This window comes from Anabas testudineus, chromosome 23 (genome assembly GCF_900324465.2).
Source record: "Anabas testudineus chromosome 23, fAnaTes1.2, whole genome shotgun sequence".
Lineage (NCBI taxonomy): Eukaryota > Metazoa > Chordata > Actinopteri > Anabantiformes > Anabantidae > Anabas > Anabas testudineus.
The window spans coordinates 1,807,497-1,831,328 of record NC_046631.1 but is presented as its reverse complement, the minus strand read 5'-3'; the positions used below and the strand labels follow the sequence as shown (position 1 = coordinate 1,831,328).

General features: G+C 41.4%; 1 protein-coding gene across 2 annotated transcripts in view; it reads left to right on the top strand.

Annotated features, from left to right (window-relative positions):
• hmga2 (high mobility group AT-hook 2) overlaps positions 1–16,968 on the top strand; it is a 28,768-nt gene extending 11,800 nt beyond the window's left edge. For both annotated transcript variants that reach the window (XM_026364135.1, XM_026364134.1), the window contains 2 exons: positions 7,413–7,445; positions 10,720–16,968. In XM_026364135.1, the coding sequence (XP_026219920.1) occupies positions 7,413–7,445; positions 10,720–10,764 (78 nt within the window). In that variant the 3' untranslated portion in view covers positions 10,765–16,968. The remainder of the gene's footprint in view (positions 1–7,412; positions 7,446–10,719) is intronic.
• The last annotated feature ends 6,864 nt before the right edge of the window (positions 16,969–23,832 follow it).

Sequence of the window (23,832 nt, the reverse complement as noted above, 5' to 3'; positions counted from 1 at the left end):
GAATGCTGTGTAATTGGTCCACTGGTTTGTCTGTCATCGCTCATCTTTGGACCATCACTTTCCCCCATCAACTGAGAGATACAGAGTAAATGCACAGGTCAATGCAGAGCAGGAACGTACAGTAGACTCTAAGCCATGAACTAAATAATAGAACAGCAACACACATGTGGCCTAAATGCATTAAGTTTTTTGGGGGGACCATTTTTTGCCTTTATTTGACAGACTGTAGTGAAGAGGTAGACAGGAAACAACAGAAGAACTGCACACTGCTCCATCTACTTCTTACCAGTCTTGCTGTTTGATGGGCATACATAATATTATACAGTTCAACAAAGGTTATAGGGACTGGAGAATGGAGACAATTCTGCTAGTATAACTACTTATACCAAAACAACTCAACATTCATCATCAGCTGCTCCTATGAAGGGAGCTGAATCATGACCTTTCAGGCAGCTGGTGGACGGTGACTGTGACTGGAGTTTGTTGGAGTCATTTTATATCCATCTGTACCAGCTGACAGGAACTGCTAGAGTTAGTCAGACCCAGCTAATCCAGGGTTAAATCCTCATTGGTATGCTCCTCTGCTGTTTGGCTTCCCCTGTAAGCAGGTGCTGAGATGGTTAGGAAGACCGCTGCCAAACTGACCAGCTTCCTCTGCTAGTAGAAGCTTGAATGGGAGGCTCACTGTTCTCCAGTAGAGTGCATTCATCAGTTGTTTGTAGCCGTTCCCCTTTTCTGTTCCAAATGGCTACTTTCAATAGGATTTGATGTGTTGGTTCCTTTACAGATAAGCTAAACTCTTGTAGCTGTTTCTAGCCCAGTCACAGTAAAGCTTTTGCCTCCTCAGCATTTGACTGCCTGCGACTCTGTTGGGATGTTGTCTAAAATGCAAATAAAAACAGAATGCAGTGATTTGCAAATCATTTAAATCTATATTTGTCAGGAACACCTGTCACTTAAAGTGGTCCATCGTGGTCTCAACAAATTAAAATGTTTTTTCATGCAAAGAAAAAAAAAAGTTGTACTATGTCGTTGTACACTGTTACGACTGTGGTATTTTTACTTTTACAATTAGAAATCCACATTACAGGTCTAATACCTGGAGAAGTCAGTGTTTTATTTCAATTAGTTCTTAATCTCTGAGTAATGCTGTGCCTGCTCTAGTGGAAGGTGCACTGATTAATTATCTCCATTCTTCTACTGGTGGATTTTGTCACCATCCCACTGTCTATGTCCTGTCAGTGCTTTTATAACAGTGAATGTCTGTCATGGAGGGTTATTGGATAAATTCAATTTGGTATTTGTGTTTTGTTTGATTGAAATTAAGATTAATTCACCTACTGAGCTGCAATGACATGCTAGGTCATGCTCAACCTATAGTGGTCTCCACTCAGCTGTGCCTTTGGAGGCTAAGTGTAGGTGTAACAGCCTTATTAAGTATTAGTTCTGCTGAATAATGATTTAAGTGATGATCCTGCAGTTCAGTGGTTAGTTCTCACTCATTATTGTGCCCATAGTTATGCTTCAGTAGGGCACCTACTACCGACCAGTAGGCCAGTAGGATAGCATATCATCAAACCGTGTGCTCCTTTTGTGACTATTGAAAATAAGACGTACATTAAAGGCCTAAATGTAACTCAATTGTAGCTCCAATGATAACCACAGCTGGGACATTATCATGTGTATGGACTGGTAAGAACATAAGGCCACTAGTTTTCAGTATATTCAGTGGCTTGAATCAGGTACAAACTGATGAAACAACATTTCAGTCTGGAGATCATCCTTGGGTTTTGTTAATACATTTATTTAGGGGACATCATCATTATTCAACATCACCACTTCTAGTTGTGATTTGCTGCCCTTTCCACCGGTCAGCCTGTTCCTCCTTGCCAGGGTTTGGAAGCCAACCTGTTTTGCTGCACTTGCGTCATACTGCTGCCTTCCGCACAGTGGCCTTCCACACAGCTGCCTCCTTGTGTTAAATCCTCTGCAGTAACACACGTGCAGTACACTTATACCCATCTCTTTTCTGTGTCAATAAAAAACCCTCATTGGTGTTAAATGGAGTCGACTGACTAATGCCCACAGTGTCAAATGTGCAGAAATGACTAAGTGAATCACCAAGTGCTGTGGCATGAGTGTGTTAGGGTGGTGTTGTTCTTGGCTTGGGGTCAGATAGAAGGCAGGTGCCAGGCAATAGTTTCAGAGCTATGGGGAGAAGAAAGAATGACACTCTGGCGGAGGTGTTGAGCCCCATGGCTACTGGTCACGTTTGTCCAGAACCTGGAAAGAGCCTGGAAAGTCCTCAAAAACTAGCAACATTCTTCCCTTTGACTGTTTGCGTACCCATGTGTAAAGCATGGGTAATTGTGATATTGTGAGCAGTGTCAGGCTTTAAAAGCTTTTCATAGCTTTGGCATGCCTCATAGAAAAACTATGGAACTTGGACTCTAGAGTTTCTGGGCAACAGATCCAGATGTGACCTCCAGAGTGAGTCAAGGGCATGAATCAAGGCTGTGGTGCAGAAACAAGTATGAAGCTTGCTGTGTGGGATGACAGGCGGGTGTACAAGCAGAAAACGTAATGTGTTGATTGGTCCGTGGTGTGTGTTAATGCTTTGTGCTGTGAATGGAGTTCTGCTGGGATTTCTAAAACTGTGCATCAGACAGAAAATACTAATGGAAATCTGACAATTTCTGGTATGATCCACAGCATGTCAGGCCCACTCTGCATCCTCCAAGCTATGTGACACTAAAATCTCCAGTTTCCAGAGTGTTGATACACATGGGTAATTAAGGCTTCCAGTGAGGATGGGATTCTTGTTGTCAACTGTGACAACTGACCAAGCTCCATTTGTTGATGAAGACCATGAAATGCTGTTGACATGTGTAAAAACTAGTAAGTAGACTTTAGTTAGTGATGTACCTATTAGTAATAAGGCTTTAAAATGCTTTCAGTAAATGCATTGTTTTGATATAATCGAGCAAATTTGAGGGATCCTCTGACTTTTTCTTGAAGCACCAGCATCACGCTGACGTTTCAGTGTGTGCAATACAAACTAATCATCGTGTAATTAACCTCTGCTGTACACTGAATTTATTGCTAATTAGAAATCATCAACATTCTTTGCTTAGCTGTGGCTCATCAGCAACATTCATCTGACCTGAACATCTGCTAAATACAGAAGCTGATTGTATGTAGCTTGCACTCTGTTCGCCGGTGCTGCCTGAGCTGACCTAGATAGCTCAGCTGTCTACTCCGGCCTAACTGGCCAGATTCCAGGGAATGAACAGTAGAACTGTGTGATAGCACATATTTCACATTTGTTTCTATTCAACTAGAGTCTAATGCATGCATGTTTTCGCAGTTACCTGAAAACAGAGCCAGTGATGGAAAAGGTAATAGGGCAAATTGACAAGCATCAAGATCTACTTTATCATGTTAAGATATGAGACATACACTCTGGTCACTTTATTAGGTACACACATACAAGCTAATGCAATTCAATACTGCAGCTCTGCCGCAAATTTTTATTTTACAATAACAATAATGATAACTGAGCATCTTTCTTTATCTAGACCTGTGATACTAGTCTTGACTTGGGACATGGCTGCATGGCTGCAGGACGTAAAGTTGCAGGAGGATTTTGTGGCTTAGCTATTGCATACATCCAATTTTTCTTCTCTCAATTCTAAACAAAGTTATAGGAGCTTTTTTGTGTCTGTGCTCCTCTGGATGAGGTGCATTTAGCTATTTTTAGGTTGGTGCTGTTGTGTTGCACTCCATCCCTAGGCTATCTGTAAGAGCAAGAGACAGAGAGAGAGGCCACAGAGAAACACTGAAAGGCATTGGGGGTGGGCAGCAGCATTGCTTCATTCCCTACATTCTCAACCCAACACCTTCTTGCAGTCTGAGCTGCTGCCAGGCTAAATTCCCGCCACTAGAGGCCTTTGTTCAGACAAGCACTCTACAAACATCAGGAGTTCTCTGGGACCATAGCGGATTTCCACAGGTCACCTATGCCTTCCTCCTCCAACTCCCACCCCCTTTTTTTCCTGCTGCAGTATAATCATTTCACTCTGAGTCTTTGGCTACAGCAACAAGGCAGTGAGCTTCTACACACTATAAAGTAGAACTGGATGTCAAAAGCAGCAACATTTGCTGTCATAATGATCAACACATTTAGCGCATTTCTGTTTTACCTCTATCAACAGAGTTAACATGCATGCAGCTGCTGCTGGATGCAGTGCGCTCTTTCTCTCGTCATCTATGTCCATCAACAACATGAGTTCCCCGTGATGGTGTCTTTAAAAATTAACTTTGGTTAGTTGGGGTTTTCCTTTGGTTACTGTGCCACAGACACAGTTACCTGAAATGATTACGGTTGGAAACACACTAAATGGTTCGTCTGTGCAATTTGTCTGTTTGCTTGACCGTCTTATATTTTTTTCCCTGACATTCTGAATTCGCTCCTTCATTTGACGAGGGTTGGGTTAGTTTTTCTTTTAGGTAGTAACCCTGGCGTCTAACTGTTAGTGTGACAGCATGCCATTCAGACACTAAGCTGACACATTTAAATGGCTTCAGATAAGTCGAAAGGACTCCAAAAAGGGGCTTCTTATTTACCACAGTCAGGGTGGTTTGCCTGGCAAAATTTAATATAACTTTTTGCCAATTTTACAATAAAATGTTGGTCACAATTATTGGTAAAAGCTGCATCAAATTGTTCCATGTCCCAGGTTTCGGGGTGTAAGGAGAACACTTACCTAAAATACCCCCTATTTAAAGTTTTGTTTGTGTAGTGATTCACAATGCAGTTCTTTCAATTTCGTTAAACAGATATGGACATTTATGGCATTAAAGTGTCCCTGCTACCACTATTAAGAGGCAGGAAGTGAGCCGTACCAGGCATGACAGGTTAATTTATAACATCTGCAACACTCTGTTAAAACAAGGCAGTGCCATGTATAGAGTCCTTCCTGTTTCAAAGTAGCCACGCATGCACGATAGGAAGCAGCCACCTACGTGTTAATCAAATGGTACCAAGACACCACAGACTGACAAAATATATGCCGAACAAAAAACGGACCATGTTTGTGGCTATTGTTTTTTTTCTGTAAATGCAAAATCAACTAAACGAGAACCAAAGAAAGATTTGGAAAGTCTAAGCAGACATAATGCATCACCTTTTTCTCCTACTTTTCTTCCGCTTTTCCTTTGAGATACTCTGGGAACAGATTTCACTTCAAACAGCAGAGGCTCCTAAATGGAGCCGATCCAATTTGTCTGCGCCTTTCTTTCCTTTCAAAGCTCCCTCCCAACAAAAGGCTGCTTGTCTGCTAGGAATTTTCCACATTCCTTGCAACGACACACATTTTTCTCCTCTACAAAGGGCCCTTCGGCAAATTCCCCCTAATCGCAGGATTTAGTTAGGCCCTGTTAGGTGCAGTTCATAACTCTCGTGGGGCATTGGCCAGGGGGGTGGGGGTCTGAGACCGGAGAAGGGTAGTGGCACTGGACAGTGGATGAGGTGGGAGAAGGGCAACATCTTTTTAAAGATCAACTTTAGAGGATGATGAAGCCACTGCTACTTGTGCGTGACTCTAACTTCAAAACTTTATTTTATTTCCATTAATTCTGATTTCTGTTTTGCATAGGATGCAGCTTTTATCCTGCATTGTGATGGCTGGTGAGGAGGGAAATGTACAGGGTAGGACAGGTCGTGACCATAGTCCCATATAATTTGCGTAGTTCTTTTGACTGTCTTGTTTGGTCTGCTTTCTGGGGTTAAGCAGCGAGTGAGTCAACAGAAATCCCCCATATTTCCATAAAACCTCTTCATTACCTTTTGAATACAAAACAATAAACTTTAGAGGAAGACCAGCATGTACAAGCAAGTTCAATCTGGAGACCTAGACAACATGCTGTAATCAGACTCCAACAGAAGATTTACGTTTCTGTGATGCCTCCAGATCACACAGAATCATCTGACAAATGTAGTAACTTTCTAAAACAATGTGACAATCATAACCTCATACTAACTTTGAATTTTTTGTTGTTTTTAAAAGAAGAGCAGATTGATTGAAAAACAGGGCAGGCATTGTTAGTGTTAATAACTTCTGCAGCCGGCATTCGCATCTTTAAACGTAGGGGTTCGGTTTCATAAGTGGTTTTTAGAAATGTATCAGTTGAGTATTGGATTATAATTAACCATTTTAAAGTAGTGTACAACTATTCCAGTGAGACAATAGAAAACTTAAACAGAAAAAAAGTTTTCCAGACGAACAGTTTATCGTGAATTATCAATTTCTTTCCAAACCTTTCAGATAAGTCCAATGTTTACCTACCTAAGTGCTCTATTAGGCAAAGTTGTTACACTTTAACTATTTGAATGGTGAACATTCGCGGTTTTAACGCTCTACACGGCTTTTCATGTTCCGCATATAATGACGGCCACTTCGTCCGGTCTTGTTTGTGGATGGAAGGTTGAACTTAGTGGGTCAAATTATGCGTTTGACATCAAAGGAGGTCCAAAGGTTAGCAGGTCCGGTAACGGTTAACCAGAGCAAACAGCAGCAGCACCTATTTTATGGGGTAATTAACACTCGGTCTGCAAGGATAGCAGGAACACCTACAAACACACAGTACACTGTCTGTGAAGTACAACCAGGTACTCTTAAAGGCATACAGGTAAATCAGAAGATGGTGATGTGTTGATAGGGCCAATAAGAGGAAACTTCAATGGATCAGCACTACTGATCCATTTTAAGAGCTCTGGCTCCTAACCTGGGGGTCTCTACTTCTGTGTCTCCTCTCCGATGGGCCCCTCCTTTCCCTACCCTCTGTGAGGAGCATTGATGGGAGGGGGTAAGTTGCTCTGAGACAAACACAGAGTGGAGCAGCTCAGTGCAGGTTTTAATAAGACTGGCTAAGGGACCTTCACATTCTTGAGAACCAATGGACTACACCTACTTTGAAATTCTGGGACAACAAGTTTGTTTTGTGGTTTGTTTTTTGTGCCCTACGCTCTTTACTGTCCATGAACTCAGCGCATGGGAGCAGCACAAAACAACACGTTGCTTCTTTAATGTACAGGCTACACACGAGGATACAGGATAACCCAGTGCAATAAATGTCAAACAGACAAAGAGCTTTCCAAACACTACACGTAACACTTTTGCAAACACACCTGCCGACCCTGCTTGCCAGTGGTTCAGAGGATGACGTTATAGCCACATATAAACAGTCTTGTAAATTATTAGCTACATGAAAATTCCTCTTGAGATATGTAACAATGTAAAGCTTGAGTAAATACTTCACTGACTAATTTATCTCTGTGTCACTTCGGTCTCTGAGTGAAAAGAAATCATGGATGGAAACGACCCTAACCTCTCTATCCTGCTCTTTTGCAGCCACAGCAAGTCGTCCAGAAAAAGCCCACTCAGGTAAGAGCTCCCAGGGATCACACATGAACACCCATTACGTGTTATTCTGTATTTTAATGCATTGCTCAAACACTTTAGGATACAGTTGTGGGATATGCATGTTTGCAACTGTACTTTGCATGCTCATAGCTCAGCTGCTAGATAAGAACTCTGGCTTAGCTCTTGATCTTAATACAGGTGTGTGAAAGCCGTGAGTTATTTCTGGCGCTCTTAGTGACAAATGCCAAAGTAAACTGCAGTTCTTTCATGCCTCACTGTTCACATGTAACAGATAACTAGAAGTTGTTTTGTGTTGCTGGTGTGAGCGCCCACATCAGAGGGGGGGAGAGCGAAAGCAGAATGGTAATAAGTGAGTGAAACATGACACAAGACCCCCACCCCCAGCATTCCCTCACACTCCAGGAATCCACCAGCCTCCCTCCTTTCGCTGGTGTGGGCCACTTCTTGGTGTGAATGCATAACTTGGCTCAGATTTGTGGCTGTGTGGGAACAGTGCAGAGGTAGTTGGGAGGCGCTGTGAGGCCCTGGGAGCTGTAAGCCATAAAAATGTCATTTAGCTCTCCCACTTTGATAGGCTGCTTTATATCAGCAGCCTACCACAACCACCAGCCTGTGCAAAACCTCATATCCCTTTTATCAAGAGCTCGGGATGGGGTAAGTGTGGATGCATGACTCAACCAGAAGCAACAATCTTACACATAGTAGACTTTCCTAATGAAATTTCAGCTGCTTACCAGATTCTTCTCTTCAGTCAACAGTCAGAATAGTCTCACAACTCTACAGTACTGTGGTGCATCAGGGTTGCTTTTAGGGACACCTAGATGAGTGCTTAGAGCACCACCAGCTGGAGAGCTGCCAAAAGAGGAATAACATAGAAATATTCTCTAGTTGTTCCAGATCTGTTCTAACTCATGTTAAGTGTACCTGTTGCACTCTTAACAAAGTGCTGCAGTAAACACCTTTGTGTTTCCCTCTTTGTATTTCCCTGCTGAGCTGCAATAGAAGGAAAGTAACAATAAGGTTTTCTCTTTTTTGTGTTTTTAATTAGCTTCCTTTTTTTATTATATGTGTATGCTTAAGAAACTGTAAGTTGAGCTCTCGGGGCCATCATAAATTTAAAACTAAAAACACACGCGACTTTGCAAGAAATCCACTCAATGTGAGTAATCTCCACATAAAACCTTTGCACAGACGGGGCACTGTAGATTATGGCTCCCATCACTTACATTGGAGGGATCTCCTCCTAAAGGCCTGCATGAACAGGAAATATGGCCTCAGCAGGATAAACCTGCTCTGAACTGTAGTATATGTAATGTAATGGCGCAGAAAGCAGCTAAGCTCAACGATGCTTTCACCCATCAGTTTAGTCACATAAGTCAAATAAATTGCAGCGTTTAGCTATGCTCATCTTCGTTTTTGTAGATAGATGGTGTGAAATCGTGTAGGTGGGGGGACAATATGATTGATGATGATGAGCTTATTTGTCCCTCCCCACCACCAACCTTTTTTCTCTCCTGTTCTCATTTGCCCTTGTCACACATGGTAGCATTTAGCGGGCCATTCAAATATGAAGTGTGTGAGCATTAATGAAAGGAGTCTGAGCTGCAGAATGCAGACAGGTTTTAGCTGTAGACCACTGCTGAATGGCTTGGGAAAGCCTGGGAAAGGAAGTGGGCTGTAAATTGTGTCAGTTAGCCTCCCCAAATAAAATGAAGCCATGTGGAAAATAAAATCCATTTCATCTGAGGGTGTTGTCTTTTGACATCTTTTGAATCCAGCTGGAAAAAATAAAAAAAGCTCCCTACAACCTTAGTGTTTGCCATACAATCAACTTAATTGCTGTCTGTACTGGATCTGCTATTAGATGTTTTAGAATGAGAATAAGTAAAAATGACTCAGCTAAAACTCAGAGCTAAAGTCTTTAGGGTTGTCTGTGAATGTGTACAGGGGCTATACAATCACAATACAATCTTAAAGCTTTATTAATTGATTTAATTTTCTGGTTTCAAGTATAGTAAGTGTGCAGATGAATCTTGAATCTGCATAGCAGTAAAAAATTATGAAACATTTCTTAAGGGAAACATTTTTTAATAGAAATGTGTTGGTCCAAGCATAGAGCCTTGTGGAATTCCATAACTAACTTTTGTGGACATGGGAAAACTCGAAAACTGTTTAATATATAACACTTTGGTATTTTGGTACCCATTGGTGTCAAATGTAGCACTAAACTAACAAACGGGATAACGATAGAGGCAAGTTAATTGTTAGACTTTAACCAGTGCTGTTTCTCTAGTATGATGTACTCTAAATCCTGACTGGAAATTTTCAGTCAAAGCACAGTACATCAGCAATACAGCAGCACCTGCTTCAGTCCTCCATCAGTGTCTACACAGGGTGCATTCATTGACAGTATTTGTGGTACGTAGTTATTGAGCCAAAAGAAAGAAAACTGAAAATGGTAAAGAATGTCTAGGCCACAGCTACATATGTCAAACACATGCTGTCTGTAAATGCCTGTTGAAAACCTGTGGATAGTTTCACAAGAAACTTTCTCACAACATACACTGCCCATCCACAAGTCACACACAGTCCAATATTTCGTTGGACTACCTGTAGCTTTGATTTTGGCACGCAATCTCTTTGATAAGCTTCTCCGATGTCACAACATTTATTCTTGCCCAGAGTTGCATTCATACATCAAGATCTTGTATTGATGATGGACAGTGTATATTATATAGTATCAAGTCACAATATGCAGTGTACCAGGCTAGGAATGGAGGTAGCAGAAGTACCCAAATTCAGTACTCAAGCAAAATGCAAGTGCTCGTTCAAAAAAGTAATCCTTCTACCACTCAGAATTCTTTACTGAAAGTAAAACCGTAAATAGAAGCTCTATACTTAGTAATTAATTAGGATAATGATGAAAAATAGTGGCGCTGAGAAACAGAGAACAAAGTAAGAATCATTTTAACATTAACTGACTGAAATAACTTAAACAGTGACTCAGGAACCCTTTGCTATGGCGGTTCTGCATCAGGGATGGATGACTCTGTCCCAGACTTAACCGTTTCCGGTCGAAGATTAAACATGTACTCTGTGATCACATTGCATTTAGCTGCTTCATTAACCTCAGCAACAAGTGGCCGAGCAGCTCTGCTTGTGGTCATCCTCATCTTCAAATGAAACTGTGAGCCACTAGGTGTGAAATAGCCATTGTGCTGTCTGACACAACTGAATGACTTAGACCATTTTGTTTTTTTTTTTTAATTTACAGGAAGAACAAGAAGAAGAGGCTGGAGAGTCCCCAGAGGAGGACTAAGCTTCCACACCATAAAACCTCTACCTCATTCAGCTGTCAGGTCTTTCAAAGGGAAAAGACTGCCTTGACCACTTATTTTTAACTTTAATCGAACATTATTCTACTTGGTTTCATTTCATTTAGAGAATTTCCATGTCCAGATTTTTCACTTTTCAGTCTTTGGGTGCATCCACACTGATCAGTCACCGAACAGCAAGAAATGTTGAGTATATGTCTTTAACAGAATGCAACAACATGTGTAACATAAAAAAGGTCCATATCGTCATTAGCCCTAAACAACACACGTACTCTCCTCAGTGAGAGACGACTAAAAACAATCAAAAACATACAATGAGAAGGTGTGGATTCACCCAAAATGTTGAAATTGGTTAAAAATGTTCAGAGCATCATCGTTACCTTCAGGGTAGGGGGTGTATCAATCTGAAGACTGCACCTTCCCACTGAGGTGCAAATCATGTGCACCCACAGTGCACTGCAGTGCTTATTCCCTGTCTCACTGACACACATACACACACTCTTTCACACAGCCCATCACCAATGACTGATTCTCCAGACACTGAGAGCAGTAAAGAATATGACACAGTCTGGTTTTGTCATCCAGAAATGTAGAACAAATGTCTGCAGTTCCAGTGTATCACTGTTGGCTCCAAAACAAACCAGCCACCCCTCAAACTGGTGTTAGACCACCAAAGACAGGGAGACACAGATAACTTTCCTCAGGGCTATAGTTTATCTATTATGTACAGTGGCAAAAATAGTATGTGAACATTTAAAATATTTGTATTTTGTATTTTCTGCATTACTTTGTCGTAAAACATCATCTGATCATCATCTCAGTCAAGAGTATTAACGAATATGTAGAGCCACACATACAAGACATCCAAAGACGAACCGACCACATGATGTGATCACATTTTTCTGATAAATTAATGCAGATAACCATGAAATACCAAAAGGTTCACGTACGTTTTCTTGCCCCCGTATGTTTTAAGCCATTAAAAAAAGTTTCCTGGAAGTTGTTAGCTCAGATTTAGCTTTAGGATCAGACAGACTCCCCATGAACAGAACACCTACTACCTACCAGTAGGACAGTGGTTTTTAAAACCATCTACACCTGTAGAAATTGGCGGCATCTAGTGGCCATAGTAAACATGCCAGAAGCAGGACCAGCACTTTGTGGTGTTATTTACTGTAAAAGTGATAAAGACAGTGTGGGTATGTGTTCAGGGTGGATGGGTCGGACACAAAACACATGACTTTAAAAAGACACCACACTACGCGTCATTGTAACCATGATGTGGAAAACCACTGGTAGGTCGAGAAGAGAGAAGGTGCTACAGAATAGCTTGATGCCATTTATTAGGGTGACCTTTCTCAGTGCCCTCCCTTCATGATGTATCTCACGTGAGGGTAGCAAATACCCAGCCATGCTACTAATCAAGACTAGTTGATTTGATTATTTAAGAGTAAGGATTGTTCCTAAATATAATCAGCTTTTTTAAAATTAAAAAAACGTGACAGCTTTAAAATTTCACAATTTAATCTAGGATTGGGTTGACCTAGGCAATTGACAAAGACAAAATTAGTTAAGTTCTGAGGCTGATAAATTATTATTATTGCTATGTAGGTGACTATATCAGCCGTGACATGCCTTAAATGGCTTTTGTCTGGTGAATGTGCTTTCTGCAGGCCAGAGGTTGTAGTTAGCCAAAGATTAATGTTTTAAAGACACCGCTCTCAAGCACCACTTTCGCAAAGTAATGGTGTGTTTTTTTAAATTGTATTTATTTTTTCAACCAACAAGGTGGCAAGTCTGCATGCTTTCCACCTTGCAGGCTAGCTGCAGCCTCAATCACATATTCCTATTTAAACAGTACAACAGATACCTAAATGGATTCAATTTCTATCATACATTCAAAAATGGGCAAAGGATTCATATACATTTAAAATCCTGATCCTAGTGAAATTGCAGCCAAATTCACCTGACCTCAGTCAGTTCAACAAATCCATAATGTGAACAATCAAAATGATTACATTTCTTGTAAAAGAGGGGGACATGAAATGACCGATCAGTAAATTGCCCGGATAGCCCAGTAGTGCCTCATGCTGGATATGTATTATAGCTTTAATTTTGGTCACGACTTGACCTAGGATGGTTTCAGTTTTACTTGGTAGGGCAGAACATCAGAATACTTTACTCTCCCTCTCGTTGGCGGACTCACACTCTTCTTTTAATGGGTTTAAAAATGATCTGCGAACCTGTTGATACTCCACAACCAAACTGCTTGACATTTGCGTCTCAGCCTACTGTACACCATTCGCTCAGATTACGATTAGAAAGCTCATTCAGTTTGTTCTTAGTGCACACATAGCTTTAAAACCTCAATTCCATTCATCCATGTCACACTGCAAAGAATGATCTGCCTTGCAAACTCAAGAACAAAAACCACAAGAACAAAAAAACCACACATTACCTCATGACACACTTGATACCTGGGTTTAGTCGCAGTGTGACATTGGATGACTCATCTCACACTGTAACTCCAGGGAGCCTTATGTTTATGGAAACTTGATGGTATGCCAGTGCTTTGTGGTCACTGAAAATGAATATCTTCTCATGATTTCAAACTACCTCTGACTCAGCGCTACCAGCTTATGTTGCTCAGTACACACAAACCAATGCACAGGAAGGCAGTGTGCGTTCAGATGTTTGATAATGTGTTTTAACTTTATACTGTTCATTCAAGCGAGGTCATGCCGGTTGTTGTCTTGTCATGGGGCAATTTGTCTACAGCTGTTCTCTTTGATTCAGTCAGGTAAACCCTATGTCATCCGCAAAGAAACAAAAGTCAAAGATGGCAGAGTCATGTGCATCAACGTTAAAGGAAAATTCAGCTTTTTTTTCCACTAATGCTGCCCTATTTTCTCACTTATGACCTTGTTTCCCATTGGTTATGATGAATGTTTAGTAGAACTCATAAAATATGCAACATTTTAACAAAAATAAGTTGTAGCTTTTCAGATTTAACCAAAATTTTCACATTCTTAATGGCAGTTTAAAAAATAAATTGGTTGAAAAAAAAAATTACCTGGATTTTCCTTTTTATTGGAGACAGACTCTAAAACCTGCACCAACATTTGCAAATTCATTATGTTCGTATTTTCAGATTTCTTTATTGGCAATAAATAAATAAATAATCAGAATAAATGTAATATTTGAATGTGGTCCCAATCAACATTCATAAATGAAGTTATTCTTAAGATGCAGTCTTTACAGTGTGTCTCCATCAACACCCATGGCCCTGACATACCTGACATTTTTCTTTCTCCAGAGATTCCTGGAAAAAGCCTAGATTCAACAGTTGGGTTTTTTTTATACTTAAAGCACAAAAGCAGCTAACCTATTAAGTACTGTTTTTCATATTTACCTTAATGTTAATTTGTATCTAAACATTGTGATGAAACATATATTTCATTATCTGCAAACTGGGACAAACTGTTAACTTGAATTTACAGTCGCTTCAGACCCTTTCACGTTTTGCACTTTATTGTGTTGTACTATAAAATTGAAATCTCTCCTTTATAAAAAGCGTTCATCAATTCTCTATTTCGGCTGCGTTCGTTGTTCTTTTAATTCCAACCAGTCAGATATTGAACTCGAAGCAGGGTTAGGCAACCAATTAAACCACTAACTGTCTAACCATCAATCAAGACCTGATTGATGGAGATGTTTGTCTTACTAGCAGGTTCTTCCATATCTGTCTAGGACTTCTAAAAGTCTGTTGGAGTTACTGTCGCATTAAAGGCCTTTTTCCAGTTACTCAGTTTGAACGAATGGCTACTCCATTTATAAACTGATTTTAGAACACAATAAAACATGTAAAAACCAAAAGGGACTAAATATTCTCTGAAGCGACTGTATTTTGTACTGATTTACACAATGGTTAAATAAGGATCAAGTGTATGTGTGACACTACATGATATACAGTAACTACAAGTGGTGTTTTTTTTTTTTTTTTGTTTTTTTATTCTTGGCTTCGAGTACTTGTTTTTCCTGAGTTATGTACTACCTATATGTTATGTACAGACCTCAAACAGCCTGGTAAAAATGGACTAATCAATTGACAAATACCTACCTCCACTGTTACTTTCAATATGTGTTACATTGACGTATGATATGATCAATATCAGGACTGCAGAAGCTTTTTATTTAAAGTATTGTTTCAGATCATTCAGACTTTCAATCTCAGTACATTTGGGTTGTCACCTTCAAAGTGACTATGTTTGGATTTTGTATATTACGTTCATGAATATGTTTTCTTGTTTTTACTTAGTAGATATCAATATACTGTACTTGATTAGCTATTTTTCTTCACACAAATGTGACTTTCTTCTCTTGTTATATTGTTAAACCAGACGTATATGGAATTGCTTTTCACTTAGTGATAGATTAGACCATCTTTCACCTCTCACCATGGCAACATTTGGAAAGTTAACATGGTATTATGACCTGGGCCAGAGGTAGAACCTCAGAGGAGCTACATTGATTCTGTCAACCCGTCTTCATCAGCAGCACACTCTACTGTGGCAACTATTATTTGAACAGAAGTTGAGGTAAACTTTCCCTAAGCAACAATGTGCACAGTGCTTTGGACCATAAAGGTGCCTTCAACTAGATGCAAAGCAATTCGTCACCATGCTTTGTCCAAACTTGACCCCTGTACTTTGACCCTTGTTTTTCGCAGTCTGTGTTTATTCACCAGAACCAGCACATTGCATAATGACAAGTTAATAAAACATTTCTATTGCCCTCAATAACTAACCTATCCAGACACTGTGCAGTCTAGGGACAGGATAATCATTCAAATCTAATCGGAGTGATCCACAAGCTGCTGTTTAACTTACTATCTTGGAAGTACTGTCAGCGGACTGATCAGTAGCCTTGAACAAATTGCTTTGAAACAGGTGGGCTTCAACATTTGAGGAATCATTAAACATCGTGCTATCCATCAGCCGGCCAGGCCCCACGATGCGGTATTATCATGTGATCTTTATCTGTGTAGATAAGGACAGACGAATGTTAAAGGGTAACTCCTACCTCAAGTTCTACAGACGATGAGTTGGGGTGTGTATCCGGATATAGTGAGTAACACAGATGGTTAGGGGATGGATTGCATTGAACCCCCAATGTGTGTGTATGTGTTACACTAGTGCACGTCTTCTTGTTGGTGACTGGCTCATTGTTTGGAGTGCCCACTGCAGTTCTACTGATTCAGTTGGTGGGCTTGCAAATGTTGCTAGCGGTAGGCACAAACGGGGGCTATTGTATGGGCAGCCAGCGCTCCACAGTTTACAGTGCACTAGGCGTGTGGAGCGAGACATTACATAACACCTTAGAGTTTTGCCTCTTACATCATCACTTATGGAGGAGCTACAGGATTCAGCTCAACTGCTTTACGAATGCATTCAGTACTACAAACAAATCAAGGTAGTGTGGAGGTCTTCTGCAATAACTGATGATATGAAATTGGATTAAGAGAATGCAGCCAGAGATCACATGATAATACTGGATATTAAATGGGGTCTAATAGAGCTCCCAGCTTTGAATTGTTGAAGTTTGTCCCTTCATCAATGCAGACTGGACTTCATGTTACCTTGCTGTTGGGCGGAACACTTGTAGAAGCCACTGTTGATGAGCTTTCAGCTCTGGGAGTCTTAATGAAGTTGATCGTTTTTTTCTTCATGGTATCATGTTCTAGTACAATCTAATACACATTACTACCTCCAGAAAGGCCTACTTTTACCTCGTTATCAAACTTAAATACTGTTTCAATTCAGGTGTCCAAGAGCATACGGAGAACATCTGAAAATGTTATAAATATATATATATAGTTTATTTTTGTGGGGGATGAATTTTATAAGACTGTTTTCTCTGCCTCTCAGTCGCCATTTGGTAAGACTGGAACTGTACCCTTTGAAAAGGAATTCAAATACTTTATGCAATATTACGTAGTTAGCTGTGAGGGAAGTGCAGAGATTTTCCCAGCGCCCCCTCAGCATCGCTCTTTCTGTCTTCTTCAGTATCTAATCTTAATTGCTTTGTCTATCCACATAGTATTACTACTTGATTTCACTACAGATTTTGCTTGCTTGCTAATTAAAGTCTTTATAGATATTCACTGTTTTATTAAGCACAATAAAAAGTATGGCATCCATAACGCAGACGTGTGAGTTTTTTATTTTTTTATATTATTATGTTATGTGCTATGGGCCCAACTCAATGAAAGTTGCCAAAGATACAGTAGAAAGCAAAGCACAGTTAGGATCATAGCTAGATATAGAATACTGTGCCTGCATCAGTTATTTTTTTATAGTAGGGTAAACCTATTTCCCATTTCCATTTATTTAATATAGTTATTTTATGTTAAACATATGTTCCATGAATCCCTTTGGACCTCCAAGAGGAAGTCATAAATTTTAGGCATTTAGGCAGTAACGTATATTTCCTGGCTCTCTTGGCTCGCTTGGCTCTTTATACATAAGGTTGCTGTGATCAGGTCACATGGGTCATAAGCTTTGTGCCTCTACGCATCACAAACATGTGGTCAATGTGGAAAAATGGAAATCAAATGTTCCTAATGGACCACAGTGCACGAATAGGCATTAAGGGAGAGTACAGAACAACAAAATAGGTGCAAGTTAATCTACTCCCAGACTGGACCAATCAGAAAAAGCGTGGATAACGCCATCTGGTTACCCCATGTGGGGATAAAGTACGGCTCTGTGAAGAGGGTGAAAATAGAAACATTAAAGATTTCCGCCAAAAGGATATTCAACCCAGTCTTATGGCTTTTCAGTTTCAAACTATGTGCAAAACCAGTATGTACGCTAAAGCCATATTTTGCATGCATGTCAGACAGACATACTTTATTTTCTTTTTGTTTTTATTCATTGAATCAATTGTATATGGATGTGTGGGACTTGTGTGGTTTAGTTTTGCTGATGTTCTAGGTGAGTGGCAGTAGTACGACGTCGATGTCAAAGCAGTGAGAGGAGTCCAGGCATGAAACAAGGCCGGCGTGGTCGTTAGTAATAGCAGCCCAATGACTCACTTCATGTTTGTTTCATTCCTCAGTGCCCCGTCATTCTCGCCAAAGCCCAGTCAATAATTTGCCCATATCCTCTCACCTCTCATCCTACTTCTGTGATTCATTTGGGGCGTCAGATCATCCCCCTTGCTTCGCTTCTTAACTTGCACGCCCTCCCCTCTCCTCCTCGGCTTTGAGCGTGACCTCGGTTTAATGAAGCACAGATTCAGAAGGCTGACCCCAACTGCAACGGTGAAGGAGCTTCCTCTCCACTTGCTGCTTCCTAAGCCACTCCTAAGTGGTGTAACTGTGCCCCATTCACATTTTCTGGGAGAATCAAAGACATGCGCTGCAGAAACTATCGTGGTAACCTGACGCTGCATTTGGGGGAATTCCACCTCGTGTGTCACGACTAAACACACGAGACATCAGAGTTTGTGAATGCAGCTTGTCCATACACTGCAAAGCCAGTCATATACTACAGCTTCAGGATTGTCTTAGGAAACATCAGCACCAGAATATTCTGCATCTTTTCCCTAATAACATAGTATTAAAGTCGACTGAGTGAAATGTTCATTCATGTTTCAATGGCATGAATTCAGTGGGACAAACACGGTGTGCACAGGCATTTTTAGTTTTTTAGAAATGTGTCCTCTGAGAGGACGTCTAACTAAATATGTAGAGACACAAATGTGTCTTTTTATTGTCTCCTTTGCTCAAGTTCAAACTGTACTAAGAGCAGCATTTCCCAAAATCCAAAACACCACTGACATCTAGTGGGAGTTAAGGAACTTAGTGAATTCTTCTTGGTAGCGTCTTGGACCACACAGGGATAGACTTTTTTTTACCGAGTGTCTTACTCCCTCTCTAATTACCTGCAGGCAGAGCTCAAAATGAACATCATGGCCTCATACGTGTTTTTTTTTTTTTTCTCACAAGGACTATATAACAATACAAGGCCTCCGTGTCTCCATAATATTATGCTGCAGCTCCATGGTAACTGGGCAGGATTTGGCTCAGGCCTGGGCTCTCCCAGCCACAGATCCTATATGTGCCTCTGCATAAGTCTGGAATGTAACAATTACTCAAGCATGTAAAACTGTGCCAGGGTCCCGGTTTGAGAGCCTGCCTGTACGTAGCGGACATTTTTAACTTGAAGTTGACGCTGCGAATAGAAATATTAGGAGCACGACCTGTCAGTCTTTGCCTCCGGGTACAAAATCAAAGGATGGAGCAGTTGGTCCAGGGTGTGTAATGGAAAAGTTTGCAGTAAACTTCTTTGTGTTGCACCCTGTGGTTCATGGCCCAACCACGAGGCAGGCATAAATTACGCCGTCACACGTCGTGCTAGTCCAGCCCAAGGCTAACCTGTAATTTTACACGTTACTGCTCATTTATTACAAAATGGTGTTGATTTGTTTTTAAATGTTTTTGATTTGTGTTACATTTTTTATTTTAAATTTGATTGACATGGGACTGCTATCACTAGTCTTCTCACTAGACTGTTTGAAACCTCGTGACGCTTTAGGAGTTTCTTTTCCGTTTGTGCCAAAAAAAAAAAAAAAAAAAAGAGTCAAAGCTCGGAGGCTTCTAACTAAATAATTACAGTGACATCTGGTGGTTTGTAAAACTTCTAGCAGCTGCATTAGTGCTGTTGTGCTACATTCCAGACTGCTCCATTGGGTTATTACATTAGATCTAATGAGTGCACTTATGGCACCAACTGTTGAATTCTGATTTATTAATGTCTCCGTGAAACAGCTTTCACCATTTTTAGGGTAAAGTTCCCGTGACCAATGGGTGGTCCCAACCCGAACCAGCTAATCTGAATCCCTAATCCCAAACATCTCCATCTAAGCTCCTTGTCATGCTGAAACATCAGCATCACCTCCTGGAATACATATTAGTGATGATGTTAAAATGCACACTGGGTCTTATAAACTAATAAAGTACATTAGCATTTAGTGGCACTAAAAGTGTGTTACATCTAGTTCTATTTAAATGTCACCTATCATAGCACATCTAGATATAATGTTTTAATGAAGAAGCTTGAGGTTTCAGATATGAGACAGATACATGGAAACAGCACTCTGTGTGCTCAACATGCAAAAGATTTTATAGGAATAAAAAAATAATCACATACAAATATTGTTTTGTGTGTTTTATTGAATTTATTGTTACATATATATTATATAAATAAAACCAACTCTCACCTTAAAGGAGCAATCAGTGATTCCATATCACCATCTAGTGGTGATCAGACATAACTGCAGCAGGCTGTGCAAGTAGCACACAATGGATTTATTACAGGCGGGATCAAGTTGTTGGATGGTAGAAATTAACCACATTAATGTCAAATTCTCCTCTAGCTCGAATCGAACTCCAGAAACCATCCTTACATCCTTCTGCTCGTTCTGCAGTTTGTCGAAGACTCACAGACGCAGTGATCCACAGTTTTATAACCGATTTCAAATGGTGCTAGACGGCTGCAGCGGGCTCTAAGCACCAGAAGAAATCAGTTATCAGAAAGGAGATCAGTTATTACCAAGGAGGGGGGGGGGGAGGGAGGGAGGGAGGAGGACGGCTCGTCCCGTGCTTGTCTTCCCCCGAAGGCTCACTCACAGCCAGAGCTGTCCTCCTGTCCCCAAGAACACTGATTTCAAATGGTGCTAGACAACGGGAACACACATCTAAACCACCACGTGAAACCAGCATCTGGGGGAAGATAGTTTTTTTATGGTGTCAGACCACAACTGCAGCAGTGAGACGAACCAAGGGTGGGAACGTTTGACATTTTCATTCTACTAGTGACTTAACAAGAAGGAACCTGAGTACAGGCTGGCAGGACGTACCTGGAGCTGGTTCTACTGGTCTGCAGCGTGAACTGTCCTGTCAGGAGACAACAAACATACAGCGCCTCTAATTTACAGCAAGTCTTTTATAAATATGAATATGGTTGTCATGGCAGCAGTTGGCGCATGAAAATCCACCTCTAGCAACAGAGATGAATTCAAACCGAACAGACATCACAACAAAACGACAGTGTAGCCCGTATTGCATACATGCACCCGCTGACTCATCTTAATCTGCAAAGTAACTAGTAACTGAAGCTGGTGGAGGGACATGTCTGTGTGGCGTCTCCTGTCACAGCACCACACAGCTGATGGGAACTGTTGCCTAGCACTTATGTAACCGTGCGTGGCGCTGGTGGCGACGGAGCTTCAGTAAAAAAAAAAAAAAAAAAAAAAAAGGATGCTCTGGCCCCAGATGTCCTCGCAGGTGTGCGGACAATGGGTGTCGTGTGTGTTTACCTGACCTCGCTCTGGCACTACGACATCAGCAAAAGACAACAGGAACAGCGGACGGATGACGCACACGACTGCATCACTCAGCCGTGCACTTCTTAACATATCAAAGTCAACAAAGCGCTGCGGCGTGCGATATTTGGGACGACGGAGGTGTTTGAATATGTAAATGACGTTCGGTGGAGTGAAGGGCGAGTGCTCATATCCATTTTTATTATGGTTCACCAGGCTGCCTGAATCCTGTAATTCTACTCCGGAGGCACTAGAGGGTGACACGGCATCTGCAATCAACAGTTGCCATGGTGATGTGACTGCCTGTCTCTTTACAGAGGGAACCGGCTCTCATCTCTCCTGCCCCTTAGTTCAGGGAGATCCAAAGTCAGGATCAGCTGTACAGCAGCAGTGACCTCACAGGCTCAGTCTGCGCAGTGCTGTCAAGTAAACATCTTCCTTCGCAGTAGAAAGCAATAAAACAAGCGCTTCCAAGTCAGCGTTCTTACTATGCTGCCACTCAAGCAATGAACTTAATGGGCAAGTGTTGCCCAGGCTACTGAACTCTATTTTAATCTAGCATGAACTGATCAGAGGAAAGAAAAAGAAAACTGAAATGATTTTAGAGCTAAAGAGTCACGCCAAGAGTATAAAACTATTTCCAGTGCTTTAAGTGACATTAATAACTGGGAAGAGGGAGAAACGTGGACCCACTGAGACTCTCTGTCGAGTCAGCCGTCCATCCGCGCTCAATAATAACCGAGTAAGAACGGCCTTGGTCAGGAAAGTGTCCAAGAACCCGACAGTTAATCTAACAGAGCTTGAGAAGTTCTCTGCAGAGATGGAGCAGAACAGGACAGACAGTCTCAGCAGCTCTCCATCAGCTGGTTTGATGTTGTATTTGCTCCACATTGCATGTAGCTTCCATGTAACTGCTAATTAACTTATCTTTCAGCGACTACATTCATTTTAGTCTCCATAAGTCGCACATTTGTAGAAGCCTAATGTTCTCTCACTTTCAGCTGGTCCAGACTGAAACGCTGCTTTTTCCCGTTCCAGAACTGAGCTTTTCTTTTTTTTTCAAAACAGTTTCCAGAGCGCATAAATCCTTAAACGCAGGCTTTTGGCATTTTAGTGTGTGTGTGCAGAACAAACAGTGGCCCAGTGAGGGTGGGAGGCTGCGTTCCAGTAAAGTTAAGAAGGGCTCTCTGTCGCCTTAAAGGAGCGCTACACCCTAGGTTTCCACCTGGATCATATCCAGAGGGTTTAAAAATGAAACGTGAGCAGTAGGGCGAGTAGTAGTAGTAGTAGTAGTGGCCGTCTCCACATAGGTAACAGTCCCTACGATGAGGTTGGTGCCTTTAAATGATTGTGAAACTAAACTTCACACACTAAACGTCACACGTCACAGAAGCAAATGCCAAATGTGCCAAAGTGGACACTTTGTTCCTAAAATTAAAAAAAAAAGAAAGAGTGCACATAAAAAAAGCGCTCACATTTTTTTGTGCAAAGGTTTTGTAAGACTGACCTAAACTAAAAGAAACCAGTTGATGCTTACGCAAACAGACCCTCTGCAGCATGAATGCAGGAGAGAGAGAGAGAGAGAGGGACAAACACTCCTCCTCCTCCTTCTCTCTCAGGGGAGAAAGGCTTCCCTGTGAAGGTGAGGCCACTGCTTGTTCCCTCTTGCTCCCTTGCTCTGGCTTCCTGTTCTATTCTCTCCCAGGAAGTGGCACGCAGAGACACAGGCTCTCTCTCTCTCTCTCTCTCACACACACACACACACGCTATCCACTGGCATGAATCGCAGGCCCCCGGCTTCCACAGTTATGTCATCCTCCCTGGCGATCCGTCCGCCCTGGGCCCGTCCACGCTGATGGCCTCCGTGTGCCTGGAAGCGGAAGAGATATAACTGATGTTAAATGATAATGCGACTTTATATAAGATGCATTATTGTTTTCCAAAGTTGGCTGAGTCATGGTAAAAACGCACGAATGCATTGATGGCGGATTCTTTTCTAATAAGCTGAGTCAAACGTATCCCAGAAAGCTCTACATCTGCACTGCAGTTTACCTTGAGGAAGGGATGGATGTAAAGGTGAAAGTAGGAGGGAGAGAAGCTGGACTAATCAAACAGGATGTACGCAGTGACTGGACCACCTGCCACAGGCCAAATTGACTGTTCCTCATACAGTTAAGCTCCTTATTTCCTAAAAGACGCCCGTGCCGCAGTGCCGAGGAGCTAAACTCTCCGTTTGCTCCCGTAAAACAGACGAAAAGACCTCACACTGATCCTCCCTCCCTGTCAAGAAAACCCTCCCCTGTGAGCCGTCTTACTGTTCATATCTCTTCCAGTAAAAGTAGAAACTCGACACATTCGCGGGGGAAGTGATGATGCTCAATAGATTCTATGGTGTGTTGTTACAGACGCTGAATCACAGAGCGGTCAGTCGGGGTATTGATTAAACCAATGATACCATTCGTCACTCCTTAAACACATTTATATTCTCTATTGTAGTTCTTTTTTTCTTTTTTTTTTTTTTCGCTTTCATTTCCTGGGACTCTGTGAAAGTTGGCACAAATCCAACCATTCATCATTGGGAAACCGGTCCCAGCGGGGGAGGGAGCGTGCAAGCTCATATCACTGTTCTCTTTAAAGCAACAAGCTCTTTCTTAAGAGCAGTG